The sequence below is a fragment of the Anolis carolinensis genome, chromosome 5 (genome assembly GCF_035594765.1).
Source record: "Anolis carolinensis isolate JA03-04 chromosome 5, rAnoCar3.1.pri, whole genome shotgun sequence".
NCBI lineage: Eukaryota > Metazoa > Chordata > Lepidosauria > Squamata > Dactyloidae > Anolis > Anolis carolinensis.
Window position 1 is genome coordinate 102,527,870 of NC_085845.1, and position 27,834 is coordinate 102,555,703.

At 40.0% G+C, this 27,834-nt stretch overlaps 1 protein-coding gene and 1 non-coding gene across 4 annotated transcripts; one reads left to right on the top strand and one right to left on the bottom strand.

Moving 5' to 3' along the window:
* Positions 1-1,989: 1,989 nt before the first annotated feature.
* wfs1 (wolframin ER transmembrane glycoprotein) lies at positions 1,990-27,632 on the top strand. Of its 3 annotated transcripts, none has more exons than XM_003221396.3 (7): positions 1,990-2,196; positions 16,176-16,256; positions 18,277-18,421; positions 19,383-19,553; positions 21,445-21,525; positions 22,326-22,471; positions 23,899-27,632. In XM_003221396.3, exons 2-7 carry the CDS (start codon positions 16,182-16,184, stop codon positions 25,708-25,710), a joined length of 2,430 nt encoding a protein of 809 aa, XP_003221444.1. In that variant the 5' UTR covers positions 1,990-2,196; positions 16,176-16,181; the 3' UTR covers positions 25,711-27,632. The 3 variants fall into 3 exon arrangements, with proteins under 3 accessions (XP_003221444.1, XP_062838105.1, XP_062838106.1); XM_062982035.1 differs by lacking the exon at positions 1,990-2,196 and adding an exon at positions 2,378-2,521; XM_062982036.1 differs by lacking the exons at positions 1,990-2,196; positions 16,176-16,256; positions 18,277-18,421; positions 19,383-19,553; positions 21,445-21,525 and adding an exon at positions 21,723-21,831.
* LOC134299816 (U6 spliceosomal RNA) lies at positions 20,315-20,421 on the bottom strand. Its single transcript, XR_010007059.1, has one exon. It is a non-coding gene; the product is annotated as a U6 spliceosomal RNA (small nuclear RNA).
* Positions 27,633-27,834: the final 202 nt, after the last annotated feature.

A 27,834-nucleotide genomic window follows, 5' to 3' on the forward strand; every position in this document is an offset into this window, starting at 1 on the left:
TAGTAGTTATACACTATTTTAAATCTTTAAAAACCAATCATGTGTTGATAAATCGCCTCCTTCTCCTCCCGTTGCCGCTTGGGCTCCTTTTCTCTCCCTTTGGCTTCTCCTTCCTCCTTTCCTTAGGCTGCAAATTGTAATTTTTTATGATTCATAAAACCACGAAACAGCGAATCCACGAAAAGTGAACCGCGAAGTAGTGAGGGAACACTGTATGCAGTTCTCAGCTGTGTTGCTTTAAATAGGAAAAGGGCTAGTTAGTTAATTAGTAACACTATTTATTAGAAAAAGTCTTTGATTTTGTTTGTTATGAATGCTTCCATTAGAAAATACATAAGGGTGTGCATGAATTCCCAGAATCGTGGGCCAATCCTTCCCAAACCAGGCCTATATGTACAGCTGGTCATGTTGGGTCTGTGTGCCAAGTTTGATCCAGATCCGTTGTCGGCTGGGTTCAGTAATCTCTAGATAAGGGTGAACTACAACTCCCATATGCCAAGGACAATTACACCCAACCCCCGCCTATATGCACAGTTGGTCATGTTGAGTCTGTGTACCAAGTTTGATCCAGACCCATCATTGGTGAGGTTCAGAGGCCTCGCGGAATACAGGTGAACTATAACTCCCAGAGTTAAAGGTCAATCACCACCAAAGTCCACTAGTACTCCCAGTTGGCCATGTTGAATTTGTGTGCCAGGTTTGGTCCAGATCCGTCATCAGATGGGTTCAGTGTTCTCTGAATATGGGTGAACTATAACTCCTGGATGTCAAGGTCAATCACCACCAAACCCTGCCAGTATGTAAAGTTGATTGTGCTGGGTCTGTGTGCCAAGTTAGTTCCAGTTGGTGTGTTGGTGGGGTTCAGGGTGCTCTTAGATTGCAGGTGAACTATCCATTCCAGTTCCTACAACTCCTATAAATCAGGGTGAATTTTCCCCAAAGCTCTCTCTCTATGTTTAGCTGCAGTGTGCCACAGAAACAAATAGGAAAGGGTTAAGAGAGAGGCAGGGGGTGGGGTCATGCAAATTCCACATCAATGGAGAGAGAAAGGAACACTGGGACATGGCTCGCTGTAACCTGCAATGTCCTTGGAGGGAGGGCTTTGGTGTCTCCTCAGCACTGTTGGTTAAAGCAGTTTGTGGAGGCCTGAGGCTGTCTGTGTAAATGGACACCTCCGCCACATACACACATTAAGATGTTCACTTTTAATAGATAGATAGATATAGATATACAGTAGAGTCTCACTAATCCAAGCCTCGCTTATCCAAGCCTCTGGATAATCCAAGCCATTTTTGTAGTCAATGTTTCCAATATATCGTGATATTTTGGTGCTAAATTCATAAATACAGTAATTACAACATAACATTACTGTGTATTGAACTACTTTTTCTGTCAAATTTGTTGTATAACATGATGTTTTGGTGCTTAATTTGTAAAATCATAACCTAATTTGATGTTTAATAGGCTTTTCCTTGATCAGTCCTTATAATCCAAGATATTCGCTTATCCAAGCTTCTGCCGGCCCGTTTAGCTTGGATTAGTGAGGCTCTACTGTAAATAGATATAGATATATTGATCGATCTCCTGTTCAATTTGTCCTTTTTTAAAAAAAAATCATTAAAAATTCAATTTGTCCTTGATCCACTCCTTTGGAATTCACGCAAATCTATCATTTGCCAAAATATACCATCCAGTGCTTTTCTTTTCCATTTCTGGCCAAAAACATTGGTTTGTCTGACTGAGTACGAGGTCTGTCCAAGGGCCTCTTGGGCCCCTTCCACACAGTTGTATAAAATCCACATTGAACTGGATTATCTGGCAGTGTAGACCAAGATAGTCCAGTTCAAAGCAGATAACAATGGATTTGTTCTGAAGGCCTTTTTTTCCTCCCTCCCTCCCTCCCTCAGGAAAAGTGGTGAGCGGGGCTCTGCTTTCCCGCCGGTTCCTCTCCCTGCGCGAAATGTCCCTTGGGGCACTCCGTAGCTCGGAACTTCCTGCACTGGGGGCTGTACATGGGCTGTGATTGGAGCATTTCCTCCGGGGAAACCAGGGGCGCGAGACGGGCCTGAGGGACGGAGGGCGGGCAGGAAGCGGCCGCTCCGGACAGCTCCTCCCCAAGGGCTGGGCAGCCCGCCCGCTCGCTCTTCACGGACCAGGCCCTCTTCAGCCCACTCGCGGCGGCGGACGGCGAAGCAGGCAGGTGAAGGGCTTGCCCGGGGCTGGGGGCGGGGAGGGGAGGGGCGGGGCGGCTCGGCTCCCTTCCAAGGCTTCCCTCACTACCTTAGGCCTCGCCCACAGGCCCTTCCCTCCTCAGGGTTTCCCCAGGAGTGCGGAGGAGGCGTGGTCAGGGCGGAGAGGGTGTTTTGACACCTCTTGGGCTGCCCTCGCTGCTGTGGTTGTGCGCCACAGAGGGCCGGGACCTCGCCCAACAACGCCAGGAATTCCATGGCATTGAGCCACGTCCAAGTTGCCTCCATTCTGCAGCATTTCAACAGGGAGAAGCATCAGATACTGCACTGAGGCAAGGGGGCAAGGGAAATGCACAGCTATAGGGTGGGCAGCACCTGCCTTGACTACTCTGAGGGCCTTTCCACACAGCCATAGAACCCAGAATGTCAAGGCACATAATCCCACAATATCTGCTTTGAACAGGGTTATCTGAGGGCCCATCCACACAGCCATATAACCCAGAACAAGGGTCCCCAAACTAAGGCCCGGTGGCCGGATGCGGCCCTCCAAGGTCATTTACCTGGCCCCCGCCCTCAGTTTTATAATATATTTTATATCAGTTTTAATAATATAATATACTAGCTGTGCCCGGCCACGCGTTGCTGTGGCGAAGTATGGTGGTATGGGAAATAAAGTATTGAGGAATTGGTGGTAGTTAAGGTCAAGGGTAAAGGTTTTCCCCAGACATTAAGTCCAGTCGTGTCTTACTCTGGAAGTTGGTGCTCATCTCCATTTCTAAGCCGAAGAGCCGGCGTTGTCCGTAGACTCCTCCAAGGTCATGTGGGATAACTACATGGAGCGGCGTTACCTTCCCGCCGGAGCAGTACCTATTGATGCACTCACATTTGCATGTTTTCGAACATCTGGGTTGGCAGAAGCTGGAGCTAACAGTGGGGGCTCTCTCCGCTCCCCCAATTCAAACTTGTGGCCTTTCAGTCCAGAAGTTCAGCAGCTCAGCGCTTTAACACGCTGAGCCATCAGGGGATATTATTTCCTAAAGGTTGTGAATATACAATATTTCTGATTGGTTTTTTTGTTTGTTGGAGGCAAGTATGAATGCTGCAATTAGGAAAAATGATTAGGATGTAATGGCCTTGCAGCTTTAAAGCCTGGCTGTTTCCTCCCTGAGTGAATTTTTTGTTGGGAGGTGTTAGCTGGCCCTGATTGTTTCCTGTCTGGAATTCCCTTGTTTTCAGAGTGGTGTTGTTTGCGATATTTTATGTGCTTCTACTGTCTGTGGCCCTGAGAAAACAGAGGATTTTCCAGACTTTGATGATGGGAATACTTTGTTGGGAGGTGTTAGCTGGCCCTGATTGTTTCCTGTGTGGAATTCCCCTGTTTATTTACTGTCCTGGTTTTAGAGATTATATTGTTCTGCATTATTCTATCCCAGTAATTATTTCATATTAAAGAAGAATCTCACTTATCCAACATTCGCTTATACAATGTTCTGGATTATCCAACGCAGTCTGCCTTTTCATAATCAATGTTTTTGTAGTCAGTGTTTTAAATTCATTGTGATATTTTAGTGGTAAATTTGTAAATACAGTACAGTAGAGTCTCACTTATCCAACATAAACGGGCCGGCAGAACGTTGGATAAGCGAATATGTTGGATAATGAGGAATTAAGGATAACCCTATTAAACATCAAATTAAGTTATGATTTTACAAATTAAGCACCAAAACATCATGTTAGACAACAAATTTGTCAGAAAAAGTAGTTCAGTACACAGTAATGCTATATAGTAATTACTGTATTTATGAATTTAGCACCAAAATATCACGATATATTGAAAGCATTGACTACGAAAATGCGTTGGATAATCCAGAACGTTGGATAAGCGAGTGTTGGATAAGTGAGACTCTACTGTAAATACTACATAGCATTACTGCGCATGGAACTACTTTTTCTGTCAAATTTGTTGTATAATATGATGTTTTGGTGCTTAATTTGTATAACGATTACCTAATTTGATGTTTAATTGGCTTTTCCTTAATCCCTTCTTATTATTTAACATATTCACTTATCCTGCCGGCCTGTTTACGTTGGATAAGTGAGACTCTACTGTATATTTCTAATCTTATATTATCTGCTCAGAACTGGATTATCTGAGGCCCCTTCTTCACAGCTGTATAAAATGCACACTGAAGTGGATTATATGGTAGTGCGGAGTCAAGATAATCCAGTGCAAAGCAGATAATATAAGATTATAAATGGGTTATATAGCTGTGTGGAAGGGCCTTGAGTCTACACTGCCATATAATCCAGTGCAAATTAGATAATCTGTGGAAGAAGTCTAAGTGAGGCCTAAATCTGCCTGTCCCCTAACTGAAACCTGGCTGTGCCTTGGTTGCTAGGCAACCAAGTGGGCAGAGATTAGCCCTCTAAACTGGCAACAATTGGATAAAAAAAATTATTGCTCTCCCTCTAATTAGGACTTTATTTTTCTTTTCTTTTTGTTGTATCAACCTTGAGGCGTGGATGATGGGTTGTGTTGTCAAATTTTGAGGTTGGGGGGCCTGTAGTTTTGTTGTTTTGTGAATTGCCGTGATGCCATCACTCTTTTATATATATAGATTGTATATACAGTAGAGTCTCACTTATCCAACATAAACGGGCCGGCAGAACGTTGGATAAGTGAATATGTTGGATAATAAGGAGAGATTAAGGAAAAGCCTATTAAACACCAAATTAGGTTATGATTTTACAAATTAAGCACCATAACATCATGTTATACAACAAATTTGACAGAAAAAGTAGTTCAATATGCAGTAATGCTATGTAGTAATTACAGTATTTACGAATTTAGCACCAAAATATCACAATATATTGAAAACATTGACTACAAAAATGCATTGGATAATCCAGAATGTTGGATAAGCGAGTGTTGGATAAGTGAGACTCTACTGTACATATAATATTGATAAAAATATTATAATGTTATACAATATAATACTAATAATAATACCATATAATAATATTAATTATATGTTATATATTACATATAGTATTACAGTATAGTGGTATAGTTCAATATAGTAATGTATAATGCTAATATTGTGCTATGCTAATAATATAATATATTGCATGTACATACAGCTGCGCTGAGTCCCCTTCGGGGTAAGAAGGGTGGGATATAAATGTAGTAAATAAGTAAATGTAAGTAAATAAATAATTAATTTTAGACTTAGGCTCACCCAAATTCTGAAATGACTTGAAGGCACACAACAACAACAACAACAACAACAACAACAACAACAACAATCCTAATTAACTTGACTATCTCATTGGCCAGTAGCAGGTCCACACTTTCCATTGAAATCCTGATAGGTTTATGTTGGTTAAGATTGTTTTCATTTTTAAATATTGTATTGTTCTTTCATTGTGGTTGTTGTTGTTGTTTTGCACTACAAATAAGACATGTGCAGTGTGCATAGGAATTTGTTCGTATTTTTTTTCAAATGATAATTCGGCCCCTCCATAGTCTGAAGGATTGTAGACCGGCCCTTTGCTTAAAAAGTTTGAGGACCCCTGATCCAGAGTGTCAATGCAGATAATCCACAATATTAATTATTTCTTTCTTTCTTTATTTTTATCCTACCTTTCTCCCACAAATATCTGCTTTGAACTGGGTTATTTGAGGAATTTTCCACATAGTCATAGAACCCAGAATGTCAAGGCAGATTATCCACATTATTATTATCATCACTATTATTTATTTTTCTCCTGCTTTTCTCCCACGAGGGAGCCCCGGTGGCAAAGTGTGTTAAAGCACTGAGCTGCTGAACTTGCGAATCGAAAGGTGCCAGGTTCAAATCCCGGGAGCGGAATGAGCGTCCGCTGTTAGCCCCAGCTCCTGCCAACATAGCAGTTCGAAAACATGCCAATGTGAGTAGATCAATAGGTACCACTCCGGCAGGAAGGTAACGGCGCTCCATGCAGTCATGCAAGCCACATGACCTTGGAGGTGTCTACGGACAACGCTGGCTCTTCGGCTTAGAAATTGAGATGAGCACCAACCCCCAGAGTCAGACATGACTGGACTTAACGTCAGGGGAAAACCTTTACCTTTACCTTTCTCCCACAAATGGGACTCCCGTAATATCCGCTTTGAACTGGGTTATCTGAGTCCACACTACCATATAATATTGATTTGATGCAGCTATGGAAGGGGTCCTCGGTGTGTGAAAGGACTCTATCTAGCTGCCTTAGGTCCCTTCCACACAGCTGAATAAAATCCGACATTATCTGTTTTAAATTGGAATCTATGGCAGTGTGGACTCAGATAACCCACTTCAAAGCAGATATTGTGGGGTTTTCTGCCTTGATATTCTAGGTTATTTGGCTGTGTGGATGGGTCCTTAGGAAACCACAGCTGGACATGTCAGTGGTATGATGTGGTAGATAAGACTATGGGCCCTTCCACACAGTCATATAACCCAGAATATCAAGGCAGAAAATCCCACTATATCTGCTTTGATCTGGGTTTTCTGAGTCCACAGTGCCATAATTCTACTTCAAAGCAGATAATGTGGGATTTTCTGCCTTGATATTCTGGGTTATATGACTGTGTGGAAGGGCCCATAGTCTTATCTCCCACATCACACAGTTGACTTATGTTCAGCTGTGTGTGTAAAGCAGCTAGATAGAGTCCTTTCACATTTCGAGGGCCCCTTCCACACAGCTGAACAGGCATGTAGCCGGGGGGGGGGGGCCTTGAGGGGCTTCAGCCCCCCCCCCCAAATTCTCAGGGTGGTCCGCGAGAAGGCCTTACATTAATTGTTTAAACGGTTATGTTTATTCATATCATGATCTGATCACCATGCTCAATATATCCCATATGCATGGGGGTATTGGGATAATGATACAAAAGGTTTGCTAGGGTAGATTCTCTCTCACTCAGACTCAGCCCCCCCAAATCAAAATCCCAGCCCCCCCCCCCCCCCAGGCCATCACAATTCAAGAAGGGTATTGCCAAGCTGGAAGATGTCCAGAGAAGAGTCTCAAAATGATAAATGGTTTGGAAGCCAGTCTGTATGAGGAGCAGCTTAAAGGGCTGGGTATGTTTAACCCGCAGAAGAGAAGGTTGAGAGGTGACATGAGACCTATGCTTAAATGAAGGCTAGATGGCTGTTGGTGGTGCTTTGATTGTGTGTTTCTTGCATGGCAGGGGGTTGGACTAAATGGCCCTTGTGGTCTCATCCAGCTCTATAATTCTATGAGATGTAGTGCAGATGGACTCATGGGAAGCAGTTCGTGGCTATTCAGCACAGCAAGATTTCCAGGATTCACTTGCTTTTATTCAGTTTAAAGGTGTTTTGTTGGATTCCAGAAATTGTACATTGGATTTCAGAAGAATTCTGTGCTTGGTTTGTGCAAAAATAAGGCCCAATTTGTATATAGGCTCTTTTTCCAAAATATCTACACAGAGACCAGACGTCTCAGCAACTATCTTTGCTTTTGGATGCTGGGAGTTCACAATAGCCTGTGCATTCTAGCCTTTTCTTGCCTGCATCACCATTTGTGTGATAAAGGCTTTTCAGGTCCCTTCTACACTGTCTTTATATCCCAAGATCTGATCCCAGGTTATCTACTTTGAAATGGATTATATGAGTCCACTGCCAGATAATCTGGGATAATTAGATAATCTGGGATCAGGTCCTGGGATATAGGGCAGTGTAGAAGGGGCCTCAGTTGTAGTTTGAATCTTCCATTCTGTCAGGTTTCTTGCTTTCAAACTTTTCTAGCCTTCAGTCTTGTATTTGCAGTGTTGCCTTGTGTTGATATCTGACTGCATTTGAGTTTGGGATACTGTTACAGCAGCTGCATTTGCCCTCCAAGCAGGAGTCAAAAAGTTTCCAGCTAGAGTTAGCCGTTGTGCAACTTTTCTGTCCTTGATACAGTGGTCACTTGTCCGCTGAAATTTGGTTTTGGTACTCTTCTCAGACACCGAAATCCTTGGATATTCAGAACCCACGCTATACAGTGATATAGTAAAATGGTGTCTCTCATATAAAATGGCAAAATCAAGATTGGCCTTTCGGATGAACATAAATGGTGTACTCAGAGATATCCAGAATGCACAAAATGCTGAATATCAGTTAAACAAACAAACAAGCAAAAAAAAAAAAAAAAGCATGAGGGGATTGGGGGCACAGAGAGAGAACTGATATACATGTGGTTTTTATTCCACCCCAAATCCTTTTCATGGAGAAAGGGCAGAACAGAAATAAAGTTTTATTATATTATTATTATTTACAGCATAAAGTATCCCTGGGGGAGAACATTCCTGTCAGTGCTAATAGTAATAGTAATAATAATAATAATAATAATAACAACAACAACTTTATTTTTATTTTTATATCCTGGCACCATCTCCCCAAAGGGACTCGGGGCGCTTACAAGCAGGACCAAGCCCAGCGCAACAAAGTTTACAAAGTAAAAACACATTTAAAACACAATACACATATTAAATCTGATTAAATAATTAAAAACAGCAGAATATAAAAACAGCCATTAAAATGAATCAAAGCAAACATCAATAACCAGATTGGGCAAGATCAGAAATTGGAGAGGGTTGGGCATGGGCTGGGGCTGGAGTAAAGTACACTGTAATGGTTAGTTTGGGCTGAACATTCATTGAGAGAAGCCTAATCTCCCTAGTCTCCCTGGGGAGGGAATGGTTTTTCAAAACACAGTTGTGCTAAGAGAGCAGCAGGCCAGTTTTGAAAGCATGATTAGCATCCTGAGTTCATGACAGCAAAGAAAGAGACACTTGGACCTACCTATTTTCTGGTGTTCCTGTCCTATTCATAATGTGAATTGGTGTGTGGGTGGAAGATACTAGCTCTTTTTTCATGCATATAAGGATGTGGTGGGAAAGTATCTGCTTATACTAGGAATTAGATTACTCTTCTTCCACTTCTTGATAGGACTGCAGTCATGGTTATACAAAAGACAGGAGCCTATTAATATGAGGATGAACAGTTGTGGTGTAAATCTGGTTAAATTTTTGGACTGATTTTAATATTCTCTTGCTGTATGTCCATTGATAACACATTGATACCAGTGTTGACATTATCTGGCTCATCTTTATTGAAGGTGAGCTCAAAGTACAGAGGCCTTGTTTGGAGAAGCTGAGAGAAGCACCTTATCCTTTACATATTTATTGAAGGTAAATTCCAAGGTAAACTTACAAAGGATTGCAGCATTGGATTCTTGAAATGAGTTTTGCACAGCATAATAATAAGATTTTGTACCCTGTGCCTTTACAATTATTCTACTATCCTTTTCATGATTTGTAGAAAAGTGAAAGAAACTGGTCCCTTTCTGGGGATTTAGCTGTTTGTTTACTTCTTCTGTTACATGGTCCATGTGTCCAGACAGCAGAAAGAATTCAGAAGAACAGAAACTGTAAATTTGGTGCAGACATTTTGTTTGTATAGCATGTTCCTTATAAATCATACAGAGGCCTAAACTTGTGGGCTTTTAGAACAAATGTCTATTGTGATACAAAAAGGCTTCGCCATTTTTGCTTGCCCGCTGCAGATCCTAATGAGAATTATTAAGAGCAGATGTGAGTAGGAATCATTGTGGACCTCCTCTCCATGCTTTCCTCAGTCCCAAGACTGACAACACATTGCCAAGGTGATCGGTGTATCTTCACAGAATAAGAACAAACTGGGAATCCATATACTGTGTTTAGGCTGGATGCTTACTATATAGAATATTCTATTTTAGAACAGGGGTGTGGATTATTAGATACTCAAGGGAGTATGTTATCTGAAACAAGGGTTCAAAGTGATTGCAAAGCCAGTTATTGCAAATAATAATCAGCCCTCATGGGCCTCAATAAACAGGGTGACCTGGCATCAGTCACAGATAACTTGTAAGAGTGCATGTTTTGCGTCTTGCTTTTGTGTATTAATGCTATCGCTGCAGCATCTATTTGACAAGTTGCGAGACAAGGGATCACTGTAATCTTAGTTTGGTTCCATCTCTTAACCCAGTATCCTGTCCAGTGATCACTCAGCTTTACATGTATGTGTTTGGTATTAGGTTTCTCTTTTCTGCTTGTGAAGCTAGTTCTGTTTGTCTCTGCTGCCAAATTAGGTTATCTATGAGCTCCTTCCAGTCAGCTTCTCCAGCATAACAAAATCTAATTACTGTTGAGTTTTCTTTAAAGTTAAAAAGCAACGAAATGATCGGGACGACTGAACCACACATGACTTTATTGTAGTTAACTTGCTGGCAAGACAGAAATATTAAACTGAGTGAAGTTGGAATTTTAAGCCTCCTACATTGATTGCATTTGAAACTGCAGCTCAGTCGTTTAATCGTCTCTGACTCTTCGTGACCACATGGATCAGTCCATGCCAGAGCTCCCTGTCGGCCGTCACTGCCCCCAGTTCCTTCAAGGTCAACCCAGTCACTTCAAGGATACTGTCCATCCATCTTGCCCTTGGTCGGCCTCTCTTCCTTTTTCCTTCCATTTTCCCCAGCATCGTGATCTTTTCCAAGCTTTCCTGTCTCCTCATGATGTGGCCAAAATACTTCAGCTTTGCCTCTAATATCCTTCCCTCCAGTGAGCAGCCGGGCATTATTTCTTGGAGGATGGACTGGTTGGATCTTCTTGCGGTCCAAGGCATTCTCAGGATTTTCCTCCAGCACCAGAGTTCAAAAGCGTCTATCTTCCTTCGCTCAGCCTTCCTTATGGTCCAGCTCTCACATCCATAGGTTACTATGGGGAATACAATTGCTTTGACTATGCAGACCTTCGTTGCCAGTGTGATGTCTCTGCTCTTGACTATTTTGTCAAGGTTGGCCATTGCTCTCATCCCAAGAAGTAAACGTTTTCTGATTTCCTGGCTGCAGTCTGCATCTGCAGTGATCTTCGCACCTAGAAATATAAAGTCTGTTACTGCCTCCACGTTTTCTCCCTCTATTTGCTAGTTATCAATAGGTGTAGTTGCCATGATCTTGGTTTTCTTGATGTTTAACTGCAGCCCAGCTTTTGCACTTTCTTCTTTCACCTTGGTGATAAGGCTCCTCAGCTCCTCCTCGCTTTCGGCCATCAGAGTGGTATCATCTGCATACCTAAGGTTGTTAATATTTCTTCCAGCAATTTTAACTCCGGCCTTGGATTCCTCAAGTCCCGCATGTCGCATGATGTGTTCTGCGTACAAGTTGAATAGGGAGGGTGAAAGTATGCAGCCCTGCCGCACTCCTTTCCCAATCTTGAACCAGTCTGTTGTTCCATGATCTGTTCTTACTGTGGCTACTTGGTCTTTATACAGATTTCTCAGGAGACAGACGAGGTGACTTGGTATCCCCATACCACCAAGAACATGCCATAGTTTATTATGATCCACACAGTCGAAGGCTTTAGAATAGTCAATAAAGCAGAAGTAGATGTTTTTCTGAAACTCCCTGGCTTCCTCCATTATCCAGCAGATATTGTCAATTTGGTCTCTCATTCCTCTGCCTTTTCTGAACCCAGCTTGGACATCTGCTTATCCACTATTGCAACCTCATTGTTTTTAACCTGATGTTTTAATTCTGCGTTGTGTTTTTTAACTTATTGTGTATATATATATATTTAATTGGTTTTGTTCTTGTCCTGATGTTTTATATTTTATCATTGTTTGTATTTTGATTTTGCTGTAAGCCGCCCCGAGTCCCCTTCGGGGGTGATGGAGGCGGGATACAAATAAACTTATTATTATTATTATTATTATTATTATTATTATTATTATTATTATTATTATCTGGCAACTCTCGCTCCGTGTATTGCTGGAGTCTGCCTTGCAGGATCTTGAGCATTACCTTGCTGGCATGGGAAATAAGTGCAACTGTACAGAAGTTTGAGCATTCTTTAGCATTTCCCTTTTTTGGTATGGGGATATAAATTGATTTTTTCCAATCTGATGGCCAATCTTGTGTTTTCCATATTTGCTGGCATATGGCATGCATCACCTTAACAGCATCACCTTCCAAGATTTTAAACAGCTCAGCTGGGATCCCGTCGTCTCCTGCTGCCTTGTTGTTAGCAATGCTTCTTAAGGCCCATTCAACCTCACTCCTCAGGATGTGTGGTTCTAATACACTCACCACACCGTCAAAGCTATCCTCTATATTATTATCCTTCCTATACAGATCTTCTGTATATTCTCGCCACCTATTCTTGATCTCTTCAGCTTCTGTTAGGTCCCTGCCATCTTTGTTTTTGATCATGCCCATTTTTGCCTGAAATTTGCCTCCGATGTTTCTGATTTTCTGGAAGAGATCTCTTGTCCTTTCTATCCTATTGTCTTCTTCCACTTCCATGCATTACTTGTTCAAAAATAGTTCCTTGTCTCTCCTGGCTAATCTCTGGAATTGTGCATTTAATTGGGCGTATCTCCCCCTATCGCTGTTTCCTTTCGCCTTCCTTCTTTCTTGGGCTACTTCCAGTGTCTCAACAGACATCATTTGAAACTATTTTAAAATTTTGTCTGAAATTGAGTAAGCAACTTTAAGTTTTCCAAAATACTACACCATTAATAGCAGAAATAGTGATGAAATCAAGTACATAAAAGTCTCCGCATGTGATTATGATGCTTTATCTTGAATCTGGAAAATTGCTGCATAATTTTATCAGAGTAATTAGTGTCCTCAATCCCCAATTAAATAATAAGAATTAAAAAAGCATTCAAAAAGTCATGTGGAAATACTATTCATGTCCTTCTAAGAACCAACAAAGAGACCTTTTAAAGTTTGGGTTTGTTTTGAAGTTTAGGCATTCCTTTGTATGAGTCAGAATCCTTTAAAAGGCCTAGTTTTGAACTGAAAATAAACATGTCCTCCAAATATAGATTAACTGGGGAAGGTGGAGGTTATCACTCATTTTGATCAGCTTTTATTGAGGACATGAGCCACTGGGTTGTACAACTGCCCAATTATCTGAAGGAGCAATCCTTAAAAATGATTTAATCCCTCACGCCAGCAATCCGTTCAGACTCACCTCCGCTTAGTTTTAATTTTTCCTGCCATATCAGCTATTTCCTTTTTCTCTCATACACTCTTTATGATATAAATTTAAATTATTACTCTGCTCTTTAAAGAGGTTGTTAAGATGGTTGTTGAATTAATGAAGGAAGAGAGAAAAATTCAGGAGTATGAATGTGACAGTGTTTCAGATCAGAAGGAAAAATGAATGTAGACAGAAATAAATTTAAAAGTTTCACCTGTGAGCACAGGTACACTGGTCAAAAAACGCAAGAGGAATGTTGACAATTAAGAAAATTTGAGCTGCCAACCAGAAAGTGAACCATAACACGAAAGAGAGAAAAGGCATTTTAGATTTTCATATGGTCAGGTGATAACAATTTGGAAATACATGTTTTAAGTCTGTTCCAGGGACAGGTAAGACCTAAGAAAATGGAGAAAATAAAGAAAATAATTCTTAAAAAAAGAATAAAGAGAAAACAAAGTCAAAAACTTTCCAGATAAGTTGGGAAAGCAGTGAAGGGATGCAAAGAGCAAGTTAGCCCATCCCAGGTGCCATCTTCTGAAAAACATTGGAAGGTGGGGCACAACACAGTCAAATACATTTATAAAGTCACATATTAAATCATAATTAAAATGCAAGCATTAAAGTAAATATTAAAACATACACATATTAAAATACATGAGACAAAAGTTAAAACACAATAAACAGAATGTGGTTTAAAAGTCATAGTTTAAGTAGATTGAGTCAGCCTGCTGGAAGAGATAGGTCTTCAGCTGCATTTTAAATTCTGACAGCTTATGTAGCTGTCAGAACTCTTCCAGCAGGTGATGGCAGCCAATGAAAAGATCCTCTGGGTGACATTTGGGTTCTGGCTTACTGGAGTGTCCTTCCTGCAGAGGACCTCAGTCCCCATATCATCTTCTGAGTCATTGAGAGCATTTGTGATGCAACATTTTTTTAAATTTGCTGTTGTGTGCCTTCAAATTATTTCAAACATAAGGCGACTCTAAATCTAAAGTCTAGGGTGGGGGCCGGGTAAATGACCTTGGAGGGCCCTAGGGCCAGTTCATGGTCCCTCAGCCTGTTGAGGGGCTGGACTATAGTCTGAAAAAAAAATGAATGCATTCCTATGCACATTGTATATGTCTTATTTGTAGTGCAAAAACCCCCAATACAATATTTAAAACAAGAACAATTTTAACCAATGCAAATATCAGTCTTTCAATGGGAAGTGTGTGCCTGCTTTTGGCTGATGAGAGAGTCAAGGTAATTAGGATTGGGGTTGTTGTATGTCTTTCGGGCTGTGTGGCCATGTTCCAGAAGCAGAGAGAATGCTTCTGGAACATGGCCACACAACCCGAAAGACATACAACAACCCTGTGATCCCGGCCATGAAAGCCTTCGACAACGTAATTAGGATTGTTTTGTTGTGTGCCTTCAAGTTGTTTCAGATAGTGGTAAATGCTGCCTTGAAGTCTGGTGGAGTCTTCTTCTCTGGAGGTTTTTCAACAGAAGTGGCATGACCATCTGCCAGGAGGGCATTTATTATGGTGGAGGCCATATAGTTGCCACCTGGCTCTCCTCTTTTCTTCCCAAGGGAGGAACCACAGCAAAGGACAGCCTTCTTGGAAAACACGGGGCAGTGACATGAGATGAAAGTGGAGTGGAGAAGGGAGGGAGAAGCCAGGCAGGCGCTTGGCCTCCAGGACAGTAGCAGTAGCAACAGTAGCTAGGGAAGGAATAAAATTTTATAAGACACTAGCTGTGCTTGGCCACACGTTGATCTGGCGTAGTCTGCTGGTTTTGCTGGGGTTCAGTATGGTCTCTGGCTGTAGGGTAAACTTGGAACTCCCACTACGGTCAGTCGCCTCAAACCCCTCCAGTTGTGTATTCCTCTGTTTTCAGAGTGTTGTTCTTTATTTACTGTCCTGGTTTTAGAGAGCTTTAATGCTGGGAGCCAGGTTTTGTTCATTTTAAATGGATTTCCCTAGGTAGGAAGCAGCCAGGCAAGTGTGGTTTATACACCTGTGGAATAGTGTCCAGGGTCGGAGAAAAAACTCTTGTCTCTTGGACACAAGAATGAATGCTACAATTAGTCACCTTGATTAGCATTTAATGGCCTTGTAGCTTCAAAGCCTGGTTGATTCCTCCCTACGGGAATCCTTTGTTGGGAGGTGTTAGCTGGCCCTGATTGTTTCCTGTCTGGAATTCCCCTGTTTTAAGAGTGTTGTTCTTTATTTACTGTCCTGGTTTTAGAGTTTTTTTTTAAATGCTGGGAGCCAGGTTTCGCAGCCACCCAGCATGAGCTGCAGGAGCCCCAGGGAGAGCAGGAGCCTGGCCGGCAGCAGGAGGAGAAACAGCAGCTGCTCTGAGGAAGCAGGCCCGGGCCCAGGGGTGGGGCAGGGAGACCTCGGACGGGGGGAGTGGGACCCGCAGTGATGGCAGGGCGGAGGAGGAGGCTCCGAGCAGGAGGAGGAGGGCATCAACGCCAGCAGCTGGGACAAGGGGAATGAGTCCGGCAGTAGGGCTAGGGCTTCGTTGTTCTCAGTAGTATGTCTTTGGGGTCTTTTTTTCTTTTTTCCGTGCGCTGGCAAGTGTAGAGTGGGTTTTTATTTTTTATTTTTTGGGATATTTCTGGCCTTGTCTTTAAAAAAAAAATTGGTGGTCACTTCTTGGAAAGTGATTGGTTTTGTGGCCAAATTCAGTGTGTTTTGGCCTAGTGGTTTTGTTGTTTCTTCTGTCCTAAAAACTGCAGAACATTTTTATATATAGAGATTACAAAATAGACAAGTTTAGATGTAGTCAGGCAGCTTTTAGTAGATCTGTTCTACAAGCAGTAGTGCAGGAAGGTAGCAGCCATTCTCACTTTTGAGATGTAGCCATGGTATATTCTATTAGAGTGACAATCACAATAAGTGTTAATTTCCCATTTTATTTTGTCTGATTTTTAATAGGCTGTGATGGAGGGACAAGAGGTACGTTTTGAAGAACTGCTGGAAAAAGCAAAAGCTGGGGAAATTCAGGCACAGACAGAGGTAATTTTCATGTTTTAGTCATCTCTTTTATGGCTTTTTACTAATTTTTACAAATCACAGTTCAAAAGATTTTTATAGATGTCACAGTAAACTGTTTGTTGTGCTGTGTTGAATTTTTTTGAGCTTCCAGTTCCAAATGGATGGAAAAAAATAGGATGGCAGCATTCATTGCATGTTTATGTATATATGCCTTCAAGATTTTTAATTTTTTTTTTTGCTTTTGGTGCAAAAGAATTGGCCGTCTGCAAGGATGTTGCCCAGGGGATGCCCAGATGTTTGATGTTTTACCATCCTGTGAGAGGCTTCTCTCATGTCCCCACGTGGGGAGCTGGACCTGACAGAGGGTCTCATCCGCTCTCCCCAGACTCAAACCACCGACCTGTCAGTCAGCAGTCCTGCCGGCACAAGAGTTTAACCCATTGTGCCACCGGGAGCTCCTACAAGTTGTTAAACACATAAAATGAAAGTTATAACCAATCAGTGGTTAAGTCCACTGACCGGTCTAAACATGCAAGTCTTGGCAGGTGAGTGTTTTGGGAAGTCCAACATGCGTTGTCAAGAAGAAGTGTGTGTAATAACTTGTTTACAATATGGTACTATAAATAGGCAACATATATGAAATCTAATTTAGGCTGTTTCTTAATTGTATGACAATGAAGAATTATATGAAGTTAAAATAGTGCAAGTGCAATAAGTATTTAAAAATTTGAATTCATACTGCTGACAAAATCGGAGCTTTACATAAATAAATGGATAGCAGCACACCAAGTTCATCCTTCTCATTTAGGATTATTTTTAATGTTATTCACAATTTTTATTTTAATACTATCCTTTATCTTAATTTTCTGGGTATAATGTGAATATTATTGTGGTTAGTTTTAATAATTTTATAATTTCAAGGTTCAAGGTCACATTTACAACATCTTTCTTGACCATGTTGTAGGATGAAGTTAGAAATATAGATACATAATAGAATGCAAATGTGTCACTGTATCTGCGCACTTAAAGAAGATAAATTTCCATGCCAAGTTTTTTTTTCCTGAAAAGGGGGTGGTAGGCCAAATAAGTTTGGGAACCTCTGCTTTATGATGGAGTAGAAGGCCTCCTTATCAGATTTGTAGACAATACAAAATTGGGAGTGGTAACTAACACATTGGAAAATAGGAACAGAATTCAAAAGGAACTTGATAAACTAATAAAATAAAATTCAACAAAGAAAAATTCTACCTTGAAAATTGTACTAAAAGTACACTTATAAGATGGTGAATGACTTAGCAGCAGTATACACTATGTGTAAGGATCTTGGTATTATTTTTGATTGTAAATGAAACATGATTCACTAGTGCGATGCTGCAGCAAAGTTTCCAGATTAAAGGATATGGCCGTTTCATTGTATTCTGCACTAGTCAGGCCTCATTTGCAATACTGCATTGAGTTCTGGCATTTCATTTTAAAAAGGATATTGACATGTTGGGGCAGGTTCAGAGAAGGGCAACAAGGATGAAAAGATGCACAGTTTGGGCAAAGACTGAAAGAACTGGGCATGTTTTTCCTAGTAAAGAGAACATTCACAGGTGACATGATTGCAGTCTTTAAATATCACAAAAAAGGGTTTAGATTTGTTCTTGGCTGACTCAAAGTGTAAGAGGGTTTAAAGGAAAGTAGACTTTGATTGAACATTAGAAAGAACTACTTGACAGTGAGAACACTTTGGCAATGGAACGAATTGCCCAGAGAGGTGCTCCTTTTCTGGAAGTCTTCACAAAAAGATGAAAGGCTACTTCCTCGGGAGTCTCTAGCTGGAGATTCTGCATTGATGAATCTATTTTTCAACTCTATTCGTTTAGGATAATTTGAATTTCTTTAGGTTAAAAAAATCTGACTAGCTGTACATTTATCTTACATAAACGTCATATAGAATAAGACCAGCCAGTGTATTCATAAGTAAAACACTTTTTTTGTACAAAGGAACAAAATTACAGACTATCTTAAAAATAATTTTATTCTTGTATTTTTGTAGGTTGGGAAATGCTACTTGAAATTAGCAGAAGACCAGGATGAGGAGCTAAACAGCTGTACTGGAGTGGAGTGGTTGATGCTTGCTGCCAAGCATGGGCAAACGGAAGCTGCTGATCTGTTGCAGAAATGTTTAGCTGAAAGAAAAGGTATTACACCTGATCCTATATCATTTTTGGCTATGTTTATATTGTTTGAGAGACTTAGACTTCATTCCACTCAGTCTTCGCTCCGTTTTTCTGCACTGCCAAGTGAGGATCTCATAAGTAGGCTTTCTGTGGCCAATATACTGCCATCTATCATTGCCACCTCAGCCTAAAATGCCTTAGCTACTACCTCATCACACTAGAGTTTGGATCCACTTTAAATCCACTTTAGGGAGAGGCCTTTAAATAGCTGAGCCAGACAGGTCCTGAGCCTCACCAAACTACAAAACCCAGAATTCTACAGGAGGCAGAAACCGAATTTAAAGTGGATAAATGCTCAAGTGTGATGAGGCCCCTAGTGGTGTTGTCGGTATTGCCCTCCCAGTATTGATTTATGCCATGTTTACTAGAGACTTTTAAGCCTTGCCACATATTTACAGTCTCTCAGTTTCACAAGGTTTATAAAAAATAAAGGTAAAAGTTGTGTCCAACTCTGGGGGGTGGTGCTCATCTTCATTTCTAAGCCGAAGAGCTGTCATTGTCCGTGAATGCCTCAAAGGTCATATGGCTGGCATGACTTCATGGAGTGCTGTTACCTTCCCGTCGGAACGGTACCTATTGATCTACTAACATTTACATGTTTTTGAACTGCTAGGTTGGCAGAAGCTGGGGCTAACAGCGGGACCTCAGCCCGCTCCCAGGATTTGAACTGCCGACCTTTTGGTCAGCAAGTTCAGCAGCTATTAAAATGGCATGGGGAAGCAGCAGAAGTGGCATTAATAAATCTGCCATTGTGAAGGACCGACTGTATTTTTATCCATATATTATGTCAAGCTGGAAGGAATGGTGAAATGTCTGCAACAGGATGTAAAGAGGGTCACGGGGTAAAAAATTTGAGAACCACTGGGCTACTCCCAAAAGTTTGGACAATCATAGTTTATGCTTTTTTCTCCCTTTTCTTGAGGCATCACGTCAGAGAATGAGGAGGAAGTGAAGAGAATATCATCAGAGACTGACTTAGAAAGAGCTGTAAGGAAAGCTGCCTTAGTCATGTATTGGAAATTAAATCCACAAAAGAAAAAGCAGCTGGCTGTTTCAGAGCTATTAGAAAATGTTGGCCATGTTGATGATGAAGGTTTGTATCTCATATAAATATAAAAATCTGTATGCAAATAATTCTGTAAAAATTATAATATCACGATTAACAAGTAAAGGAAAACCATTTGTTGCTAACTTGCTGAAGAAAAAAACTGTTGCAGTAATAGTCATAACCAATTTTATTAACATATAGAGATAGGAAATCACATCTGTGTATCCCCATGCATGCTTTTGCATGAAGTGTCTGGGAATGTTAATATTTATTAGTCTGGCCATAAGGACAAAATTATTTGAAAACAAATAAGTGGCCTATCTAGCCATAGCAGATTTATTTATTTATTTATTTGCAGCATTTATATTCCGCCCTTCTCACCCCCGAAGGGGACTCAGGGCGGATCACATTACACATATTAGGCAAACATTCAGTGCCTTTTAACATAGAACAAAGACAAGACAAACATAGGCTCCGAGTGGGCCTCAAACTCATGACCTCCTGGTCAGAGTGATTCATTGCAGGTGGTTGCAGCTGGCTTGCTCTCCAGCCTACGCCACAGATTTCACTCCCATTGATAGCTCTCTCCAAGTTCTTGGGTAAAAATTCCTGCAGATGCCCAAGAATTGTAACTAGAACTCTACGATATAAATCTGATTTATCAGATAAATCATTTTTAGATTATTTATAAAAAAAACCTAATCAATCAGGAAATGTTAAAGAAATAAAAACCTTGATTAAAAGCTAAAGGTAGCATATACTATTTTCAGAGAAATATTGTTTCCTAAAAGATGGATGGTTTTCCAGATTATATCCATAATATATCATTTAAAAATGAGGTTTTTGTGCAGGGGCCATGCTAATCTTCTCTGTATTGTTCCAATTTTAGTATATGTGCTGCCGAAGCGAGCACGAGGATAGAAATAAAATTAAGAAAGTGTAAGATGGCTACACCTAAACAGATAGAGGAAATTGTAAATTTTCTATATGAAAAAGTACAATAAGTAAAGGACAGCAAGATACGGAGATAAGAAAGAAGAACGGAAGTCTACAAACATCTCATCGTTATTCATGTGTGTGTGACTCTTTTTGTGTGTGTGTGTGTGTTTTTTCTCTCTTTTTTTTCTCCCTTTCCTTCCTTTTTATACTCTGGAAATTATGTTCTCACACTTTCGCTGTAAAGTCTTTGAAAATCACAATAAAAATTCATATATATATAAAAAATGAGGTTTTTGTAACTGCAGCTTTTTCATAGATTAATTTATCCTTCTTCAGTGAACTAATTGACTAAAACATAGACAATTAATTGATTTAGCTTTGTTTAATCATTGCCAGCCATCATAAGAACATCGATAAATTAGTAAAACAGCCACATTTTAATTGTTTATTTTCATGTTAATTTGTTATGCTATTTATGGAACCTATTGTCTATTTTAATGATTACTGTATTCTTGTGAATTTTAATGGTTTACTTTTAATTGGTTGTTTACTGTTATTTTATTTTCAAACTTGTTTTTGTCTTTGTAAGCCGCCCTGAGTCCCTTTGGGGAGAGAGGGCAGGTTAGAAATAAAATTACTCCCACCACCACCACCACCATCATCATCATCATCATCATCATCATCATTATTTTAGTGTTCAAATGTTTAAATATTGTGATTTGACCCACATTAACTTATTGATGATCATTCTGGAATTGATGAAGATCAAAGACTGATTCTGTTGTGATTTCAGGATAGAATAAAGTAGAATAAGAAAAAAAACATTTTCCCTGAAAATTTCAGAGCCTGGGCAGACATGTAATTGTCAGCTAATTGACACACATTAATATTTCACATCTCAGTCCTATACAAGCCATCGTGGTATGTCATATTGATGGGTTTTCTGTACTTCTGTGAGAGTTTTTCCACTCAAACTAACAAGCACCTGTTTACACAGACATCGAGAAGCCGCCTGGTCCAATTCCCAAGTTTGTTCAGAAGCAACGAAGAATGCTGGAGCGACTGGTGAGCAGTGAAGGTAAGGAAACAGTTTTTGTCATATATTGATGCTTCCATATGTCATGGTCTTTTATTCGTTGTTACTTTAAACTGTTAACTCTTTTTATGATTAAGATAAAGAGTTTCCCAAAAGAGCAATCTATGGAACAATGTGGATTTTCTGCCACTGTGCCATAAATGTTAATATACCTGCCTACCAACTACAGCACTTTCCTTTTCCAGAAGTTTCATGTAGTTTGAAGGATGGGGGTGGGTCTACCTCTGGCTTGAAGTCCCTTTTACGCCACTCTCACCATCAAGTTTCACTACTGGTGTATGAAGAGAGGTAAGGAGTGGCATATGGATAAAAAGATGTGTCATCTGTCATACTGTGAACTGCATTCACTTCAGGGTCTTGCTCCATCCCTTTCTGGACATACATCCGCCTACAATTAATTGCAACTTTCAACTGACTTCTCTTGTATGTCAGCAAATAGGATGTCCTGTAATCCTTCTCACAAGGATTACTATTCATTTCCATTTTTCCAGGGTGCAATTACTTTTATTTTTTGGAAGTTGTGTGTGCAAATACAGTCACCATTATTTTTTAAAGGTGCATTCTGTGTGGATAATTGCATGTCAATATTATCATTTGCTTAGTAGGACGTCCAATGTCCTATCAAGGCATACATAAAGTACAAGCATGCATATATTTGCAAAGTAAACTATTGAAGTGGGATTGCCTAACACATTGGGTAGACTGCGGAAGGATCTTTCTCTCTCATAACAACTATATCCTGTATTTAATATGTTAATCTGTACTGCATTTATAACTTTCAGCTAAGAAATACATTGCCTTGGATGATTTTATTGAAATTACCAAAAAGTATGCAAAGGGCATCATCCCAAGTAACTTCTTTGTACAAGATGACGATGATGACGAATTGGCAGGGAAGACTCCAGAGGAGCTCCCACTTCGACACCGGGTAAAAATGAGACATTTTCAGAGTGCCTACTAAAATGTGATCCGCTCAAATTGTGTTTAAAAATCCATTTTGCAGAATTGTTGCCTAAGCAGTTGAAAGCAGTTTCTCAGGCTCCAGGAACTTGTTACAGTCAGGGATTTTTTAAACAACATAAATAACAAAAAAAAAAATCCTGAAAAAGTCCTAGCAAATCTATTGCTTTTTGCCACTGCAATACATTTTGCCCCTCCTAAAATAGCACGTTAGAATAAAGGGTGTTCATGATTCATGTGTGTATGAGAGAGAGAGAGAGAGAGAGAGAGAATTGGGAATTGAGAATTTGGATTGTGGTTAAGGTTTATTTTTGTACACTTATTAAGAATTGGCCGTCTGTAAAGGCATTGCCCAGGGGATGTCTGGATGTTTTGATGTTTTTACCATCCTTGTGAGAGGCTTCCTTCATGGGAAGCTGGAGCTGATAGAGGGGAGCTCATCCATGCTCTCCCTGGGTTGGATTCAAACCGGCAACCTTCAGGTCAGCAACCCAACCTTCAAGTCATCAGTCCTGCCAGCACAAGAATTTAACCCACTATACCATTGGAGGTTTCTGTAATTGTATTGTACATGATATGGTCCTTTAAAAAAAAGAAAAAGAAAGCATCTTCAACCAAACTGGCATGTAGCATTTTGTATAACTGATGTAAACTACAGAAATATATGAGCTATTTCACAACATATTTTTTTCCTAGCAGTAACGGATAGGATGGGCAATGTAAAGCGGGATCTAAACTGCCACACAATTTAGTTTCAGAATGCAAATTAACTGCATTGAACTGGATAATATAAATCTACAATGCAATATAATCCAGTTCAATGCAGTTAATCTGCATTCCGAAACTGGCTTATATGGCAATGTCAATCCAGCCTAGGACAAAGTGAGATATGTTTTCTGGTCTCAGGCAGCCCAGCTTCCCCCTGGGAAGAGGGCAAATAGTGATCAAGAACAATTTGTGACTCAGTGCAATGATTATGACTGATTTTGAGGATCCATCCTTCTCCAGCTTTAAACTCCTGTTCCAGAAAAAATTCAGTTGCTTCAGTTCCTGGTCCTCCATTTTCTTTCTCATGAGATGGTTTATGTCTTCTATTGATAAGCATAGCAGCTAGTGGCTTAAGAACCTCTGTGTATTTAGAAAATCCTTAAACTGTATAGAAGTTTTCTATTTGGTTCTTTTCTCTTCTTTTTAAGGCACTTCATCAACTGAGTTTGCTATTAAATGATGGAATATAATGGTGGCCAAAATCTCCAGTTTACCACCATTATTGGCCTGCTAGTTGTTTAAAAAACAAGCAAACAGATCAAGGTTTCGTTTGGTTTGCCTAGCCTATCTAGGAGACATATGGTGATGCTGCAAAAGCATTGAATTAACTACATGTTTTATTTTTAGGTTATAAAGTATCCACTCCATGCTATTATGGAAATCAAAGAGCACCTAATAGAAGCTGCATCTAAAGCAGGAATGCACTGGCTATCCACCATTGTTCCAACACATCACATCAACGCACTCATATTTTTCTTCATCATCAGCAACCTGACAATTGACTTCTTTGCCTTTTTTATCCCATTAGTGATCTTCTATCTCTCCTTCATTTCCATGGTGATTTGCACACTCAAAATATTCCAAGATAGTAAAGCGTGGGAAAACTTCCGTGCCCTCACTGACCTACTGCTCCGTTTTGAACCTGATCTGGATATCAAAGAAGCAGAAGTGAATTTTGGTTGGAACCATTTAGAGCCATACCTTCACTTCCTGATCTCTGTATTCTTTGTCATTTTTTCCTTCCCTATAACTTGCAAGCACTGGATACCATGCTCAGAATTGGCTACAGTCTCTGTTTTCTTTATGGTGACTAGTTATTTGAGTTTGGGCACAACTGCTGAACCATACACACGAAGAGCTTTGTTGACAGAGGTTGCTGCAGGTTTCTTCTCCCTGTTGAAGGTTGTTCCTTTAAACCTGGGGCAGCTTGATCTGTTATGGAAAACATTTTATAGCCTCCCGATTGGCCACTTTTTTGTACTGAACCTGAGCGTACCTTGCCTTTTGTTTTTGTATTTGTTTTATCTTTTCTTCAGGATGGCACAAATGCAGAATTTTAAAGGTACATACTGCTACCTGGTGCCTTACCTAGTATGTTTCATGTGGTGCGAACTCTCTGTGGTTATTTTACAAGAATCATCTGGCATTGGCCTAATTCGTGCCTCAGTTGGTTACTTCTTGTTTCTGTTTGCCCTTCCTGTTCTAATCGTAGGCATTACAGTAATCTGTTTCATTCACTTTGTAAAATGGTTCATAATGCAAGACCTCATGAAGATTGTGGTCACTCTTATGCTACTTTCTATTCCTTTGCTTTTCCATTGGTGGACAAGGGCCAGAGTTTCTGCCGTTGAACTTGTGAAATCCCTAACAAAGAGTTCAATAGTTAAACTTATTCTGGTATGGTTGACAGCCATAATGCTTTTTTGTTGGTTTTATGTGTACCGCTCAGAGGGAATGAAAGTGTACAACTCCACCTTGACATGGAATCAGTATGGGTTTGTGTGTGGGCCACGGGCTTGGAAATCCACTAATATGGCACGCACCCAGATTTTATGTAGTCATTTGGAGGGCCATAGAGTGACTTGGACTGGAAGGTTCAAATATGTGAGAGTAACTGACATTGATAATAGTGCTGAATCAGCCATAAATATGCTTCCGTTGTTTGTTGGTGATTGGCTGAGATGCTTGTATGGTGAAACCTATCCACCATGTGACCCTAAAAACATTACCTTAGAAGAAGAGGAACTCTGCCAGCTAAAGTATCTGACAAAATATGACTGCCACATGAAAAGGTTTGACCGCTATAAATTTGAAATAACAGTTGGTATGCCTTTCAATGGTGTGAATGGAAGTAAGCCTGTAGAGGAGGAGGATGTAAAGAAAGACATAGTGCTGAAAGCTAGCAATGAGTTTAAGAAAGTCTTGCTGAACCTGAGACAAGGAAGTCTTATTGAATTTAGTACAATTCTAGAAGGCCGCCTTGGCAGCAAATGGCCTGTATTTGAACTGAAAGCCATCTCATGCTTAAATTGCATGTCTAAACTTTCCCCTGCAGGGAGACATGTGAAAGTAGAGCATGACTGGCGAAGCACTGTTCACACTGCTCTCAGGTTTGTGTTTAATTTTTTCTTTTCCCCTTTTTTGTCAGTTGCCTCCTGAGCTTGAATTGAACTTGCACTATCATAACCAAAGATATGGCTGAAACACAACCACACAGCAGTGTTTCAAAGGAATGTCTCTTGTTCTGAGTATTGCACCTGAGGCACATGCACTCTTAGTAATTCTGCTGCAAAAATATGTTTTAAAAGTAGACCTCGCATGCATATTACAGGCACAGAGTGAAATGAAAGTTGATAAAGCACTTTACTCCAGATAATTCACCCTTCTGCTCTTATAATCTTATACTTAATTTGCATAATGTAAAACTGACCTTGTGTGTGACAATTTGTTAATACCAGTTAGTAGTGATCCACAGAATACGAGGCTGGAACTTGTGGCAAGTTGGACAGCACTTCTAAGGAAGACAGGCTTTAATTCAGCCACTGTTGTAATTATGATTGGAAGTATTCAGTTCGATTCAATTGTGATAATTTTTGTTAGAATAGAAACTGGTTTTACACAAAATTATGAATGACTAGTCTGTAGGAATTCACCCTGGAAGTCGATATCTGCTGCATGATCTGTATGAATACAAACATACAAATTAAACAATGATTCAAAACCTATGGCATAAACCTTAGTAGTCTTATTTGAATACACTTTAATCACATATGCATATACTATTCAAGCTTCCTCACATGTTCATACTATTTAACAGTAAGGCATAGTGACATGGAAAGGGAGTCTCACTTTCCAGTCATCTGTTTCCCATCCAGAAAATGTGGGTTATTTCAAAATTAATCAAAGGTAGGTTTGGAGAGCTCGTATGTTTCTAATAGCTTGATACTTATAATGAATAACAGTAAGTATGATTTTTGTGTGTGTCAGGAGCGATTTGAGAAAGTGCAAGTCGCTTCTGGTGTGAGAAAATTGGCTGTCTGCAAGGATGTTGCCCAGGGGATGTCCAGATGTTTTGATGTTTTTATTATCCTTGTGGGAGGCTTCTCTCATATCCCCGCATGGAGCTGTAGCTGATAGAGGGAGCTCATACGTGTTCTCCCTGGTTTGGATTCAAACTGGCAATCTTCAGGTGAGCAATCCAACCTTCAAGTCATCAGTCCTGCCAGCACAAGGGTTTAACCCACTGCTCCACCGGGGGCTCCATACTAAGTATGATAAAAAATATGATAAAACTGAATATATGCATCATATTTCCCTATTCCCCCCTACAATTTACCCCAATCAGCCCTACATATGTGGATCTCAGACATGTTGCCTTGCTTAAATACAGAGCTGTTTTATATGTCATTTTTGGGTCTTAGCTATATATAAAATATGTAGTTCTAGTGTGAGATTGTCGGTTTGATATATGGATCAAGGTACAAGTCTCTCACCTAATGATACAATTTGCGATCAAATAATATGTGTGCTATATACTCAATTTCAGGAAACATTGAAGAATAGTTTGTTGTAATGACAAGCACCTTGTTCTTTTTGTTGATTTTATTGCTTTTCACTTCTTATCTGATATTTACTTGCCACATGTTTTCAGGAGCCTTCTGGAGTATTCTACAAAATATCAATTTCCAGTGGCATAGAAACTCTTTGGTTTCAGCCAAGCTGAAAACGGAACTTTTTAGGATAATTTTTGCTGGTTAACAACCATAAATGTGAATTTGCGGCAGTGAATACCTGTACTAGATACCGTCCGATATTTGTATTATTTTCAATCCTTAACTCTGTTTTATTAATAAGGGGTTTTTTTTACCAATTAAATCAAGTGCACTATGTCAACAAATACACTGTTTCAGCAACTGAGAAAAAGCTAGTGCAGGGAACACCATTATGTACTTATTTCCCCATGCAGATGTATGTATCAGGATTAGTTTAATATCAAGTTTGTTCCTGTGAATTAATAGAAAATGACAACATGAACCACTGTTGAAGGAATAATAATAATAATAAAGGTGTGTGCTCAACAAGTTTTGAACTTCTTATATAATCCTTGATTACTTACCTAAATGTTTGTGTATAAATCTGGAAATTTTAGTAAAAATCAATCCAAATCTCTGGATCATCTTATCAACATGTCAGTATGAGTAATGTACTTTAATGCTTCTAAAAATAAAAAGGAACCATCCTCAGAGTGATGAAGGGCAAGAACTTAGGCTGGATCTACATTGC

Bases quoted from the DNA above. Each gene is read 5' to 3' on its own strand.
- wfs1 (XM_003221396.3), top strand. From the start codon at position 16,182: ATGGAGGGACAAGAGGTACGTTTTGAAGAACTGCTGGAAAAAGCAAAA. The intron at 16,257-18,276 runs GTAATTTTCATG...GTATTTTTGTAG, and splicing joins AAATTCAGGCACAGACAGAG to GTTGGGAAATGCTACTTGAA. The intron at 21,526-22,325 runs GTAAGGAAACAG...TATAACTTTCAG, and splicing joins GCGACTGGTGAGCAGTGAAG to CTAAGAAATACATTGCCTTG.